Source organism: Lytechinus variegatus, chromosome 13 (genome assembly GCF_018143015.1).
Source record: "Lytechinus variegatus isolate NC3 chromosome 13, Lvar_3.0, whole genome shotgun sequence".
Classification (NCBI taxonomy): domain Eukaryota; kingdom Metazoa; phylum Echinodermata; class Echinoidea; order Temnopleuroida; family Toxopneustidae; genus Lytechinus; species Lytechinus variegatus.
Window position 1 is genome coordinate 28,296,005 of NC_054752.1, and position 3,855 is coordinate 28,299,859.

General features: G+C 37.6%; 1 protein-coding gene across 1 annotated transcript; it reads right to left on the reverse strand.

The window, feature by feature from the left end:
* Positions 1–211: 211 nt before the first annotated feature.
* Positions 212–3,595, reverse strand: LOC121426464. Its single transcript, XM_041622782.1, has 2 exons — positions 3,008–3,595; positions 212–1,318 (listed from the first exon to the last, which is right to left on the reverse strand). The coding sequence occupies exons 1-2, from the start codon at positions 3,383–3,385 to the stop codon at positions 1,013–1,015; spliced, it is 684 nt and encodes a 227-aa protein (XP_041478716.1). The 5' UTR covers positions 3,386–3,595; the 3' UTR covers positions 212–1,012.
* Between the last annotated feature and the right edge of the window lie 260 nt (positions 3,596–3,855).

Sequence of the window (3,855 nt, forward strand, 5' to 3'; positions counted from 1 at the left end):
AGATAACTGGACTATTCAACACCCTTATATATATATAGCGAGAGAGAGAGAGATTTATATATATTTATATATACACGTGCATAACGCTATACATAATTCATGCTCGGCACTTCTCCACCATACTTTGTGCTTAACTCTCATTCCCACATCACTATTGAAACAAATATGAACATTCAACACAATACACATATTCGACTAATGCCACATATCATTACTTTTGTTCAATTTATTAAATGAATGTTAGTGTTTGTAACTTAATGATATATCTTGTATAAATGTTACCATCTGTATTATGTAAATACAACGCATTTCGACATTTTAAACTACGATGGTTATACGTTTAACGGTTCTCCATTGTATAAAGCTACACTGATAACATGCTAATAACAAATTAAACGGGCATGGATGAGAGAAGAGTGACGTTAACATTCGGAAAGCATTTCGAAAACATTCCGTTCAGAAAGTATTTCATGGTTTGGTCTATTTTTAAATTTATATTCCGAGAACCATCAACTATGGCATTTGGTTATTTGAAAAATATTAATTTCATGAAGAACATGTTGGAACTTTTACCAATATGAACTGATACAGAGGAAATATGAATATAAACAGGCCAGTGGGTTAAAATACAGACATGACAGTAATAAATACGAATTGATTCCATTATACAGACAGTACTATGCTTGATTTGATATTTACACTGCAACATTTTATGTCGAATCCCTCAAGTATTTAAGTACAAATCTTTATTTAATTCAGTAATTGTAAGAGTGTCTAATTATAATTATCGGTCAAGAGTAACATTAATGTCCACTACTGCAAAATTATACAGAGACCGCGTAATCACTTTTACTTAATCTTAAACAACTCAATCTAAAATAGAATACTTTGTAGAATGGATCAGGATATATTTAAAGAGGATTTTTAAAATTTCTACTCTACTGTTTTTTTTTTTTGGGGGGGGAGGTGCCATCATGCCCCCATAGTGCCCCAAGGGGTATTATTTGCTTCCCTAAGGAATTGGTTCTGAAGGTTGTGGCTCCTTATATGGGCCTATTTGATCTTGGGGACTAACTGGATCTTGTGGGTCACTTGGTGAGTCAGATTCAATACCCAGATAGCTGGTGCATGACTTGATCTTGATATTCTGTATTGTGACGTCATCGAAAGAAGTAAAGGGTAACCGAAAAACCACCATTGGAACTACCCGAACCGTCTGTGAACACTCGACCGTAATGCCATGTTCATCTAGAGAAATATGCGGTGACTCAGGCCGGGAGCACTCCTCCCATATAACCCACTGATTAACATCGTCAAACTGAAAAAAAATGAAAGAATAATAATTGAGCGAAAGAAAGAGGAATAAAACTAGAATGAAAATAAGAAGATTGATGATTGTGCTATTTTCCTTTTACTGCATAAGACTGCAGTTGACATGATTGAACTATCATGTATGTAGCTTTGCATTGGCGGCGGAAGCAAAAAAAAATCAGGGGGGGGGTCCACGAAATTTTGACAAGCAAAAAAAAAGGACATCAACCTAAATTATAGAGGCGGACAAGAGAAATTTTAGGGGGGGGGGGGACCCAGGAAACAAAATTGACAAGCAAAAAAAAAAGGTTATGAAAAATAGGGGGTCCGTCCCCCCACTTCAAATTTAGGGGGACCTGTCAACCCCCGCCCCCCCCCCCCCCGCCGCCTATGGCGCTTTGTGCTTATTGGAGGCCTTACCATCCGATGCAGTGTCATACTTAAAACAAGGAGCTTGGAAGCTCCTTTTTAAAATGAGGAAGCACGTTGCGATATCAAAATCAATGCACAGAATCACTTAGGTGAATGATAAACCATTTATTATGACTATCAGGGGCATCTGCTTCATGGCCTGAGGCCCCCTTTCTCTCCATCTATTCATTATCTATCTTGTAACATTCTCAATATTGAGTGATTTAAAAAAAGAGTTCTTATGATAACATAATTTCTTAATCAATTTTACTAACACAAATAAAATCAATTTCCGTAGCTTTTAAGTGTTATCGCAAATTTGCTATTATGACAAATTTGGTGTAAGAGGCCCCTGAACTTGTTAATCTTACGCTGCCTATTCAGATTTCTTCTTTATAACAAAAGTGAAATACAAGAAAGGTGTAAAATCATAAGGCTGTAATTCGGAATGGCCTGAAAAAAATTCGTTGTTACCAAATCTACTTTGAACAACAACACAAAGATTGAGCAAAACCGACGTCACTTTCGCAGACATTAAAATAATTTTTTTTGTAAATCCGGACATTGCAATAATATCGAGTTTAAAATTCAGTAAGATTTTTTTGCGGCACGTTGTACTGTACTGGCAAAGTGGAAATAATGTTAAATCGAGCAACATTCCTCTCATCAGACCTCCAATCTCGCTCGCGTTCGAGAAGGGTACCGTTACAAGAGGACTAAACCTGACGCAATTTTATCTTAATGTAAAAAAGATTAAAAAAAACCAAAACAACAACGATGAGCTATAGGCCAAGGGATTCCAAAATGCATGCCCTTGTTCCTATTCCTTCTCCTGTATTACACTTTGCTTTATATATCTACCCTCCCGCAAGCGAGATTATTAAAATCTATACAAATTACTCTCGTTTAGATGGAGGTCTTTGAAACCATGCTCCCCCACCTTCCAAAACAAAAATAACAAATCCACCACCAAACATAAAAAAGTCAAAGGGCAAAAGGAATGAAAAAAAGAACAAGAGATGTCATTTTCTGAATATTTTATGTCAAAATCTATCAACAAAATTGATTTTCATTTATGAAAGTTTAATTATTTTTCACTCGTTTCGCTAGTTAGGGAGTTTTTCATGCACGTCATAGGTCCCTTCTTCTCATTACGCCTTTCCTTCAAGTAGTCTTTGTAATTATCCACCTTTTTTCGGGGGGGGGGGGCATAGCGGTGCTTCTCCCATGTCACCCCTAATCTGATTTATAGCTCGACCTCCACAAGGCTTCTATGGTAACCCACCTGTACAACGCCAACTGGCTCGTCGTCACAGTTAATTCCAGTCCAGAGGATTTTATGGACCCTAATTGCTGGGCACACTCGAATCATTGGCGGAGCTCTGGCGAATAGAGGTGGTGGAATCCATGGAATCAAGTCCAGAGGCGGCTGGCTTGGTTGATTGCCAAAGAATGTCCCATACCGATCCAGAATCAACTGTTTTTGGGAGGAAGGCAAGTCGGGGATGACAGGCTTGTTATTGATGTAGGCGAAATCATGGTCCTGCTCGATGCTTGCTTGGATCTGGAGCTGTTCGGGGGTGACCATTTGCTTGGCCTTCGCTTCAGAAACCAAGAAAACGAAGAAAAGATGCACAACGAGGCTTCTGCGTAACCCTGCCATCCTCCTCGGATCTGTCAAATAAGTCACCAGACCTCGATTCCGAATCCGACGAAATCAAATGACGGAGCACTTTGTGGGGGTCTGGTTTTGTGATCACAGAACTTTATAAGAAGTTCGAAAGGGTCCGCTGTCACGCTGTAAGAATATTTGTCGTGCTAAACACTGATGAGAAAGGTCAATAAATTTAGCGTTGTGTGAACGAGAATAATGACATGGTCTGTCTAGTATTTGATAAAAGTCATGGTCTAATAAAAATGTCAATATTGAGAAACATGCACTACTGCATTTATGGGATTTTCACCCGTAATGAATTTATATGATAATGATTCCTTCCTTCCATTTTTTCCTCCAATGTCAACTTATGAATTTAATCATTCATAATTATATACATTTATCTTCTTCCATTTTCATTGTTTATCTTTTTTGTACATGTATTCATTTAAAATGGATCTATATACAATAATAAATAC

Coding starts and splice junctions, on each gene's coding strand:
- LOC121426464 (XM_041622782.1), bottom strand. CDS start 3,385: ATGGCAGGGTTACGCAGAAGCCTCGTTGTGCATCTTTTCTTCGTTTTC. Junction 1,319..3,007: donor AGCCAGTTGGCGTTGTACAG/GTGGGTTACCAT, acceptor ATTTTTTTTCAG/TTTGACGATGTTAATCAGTG.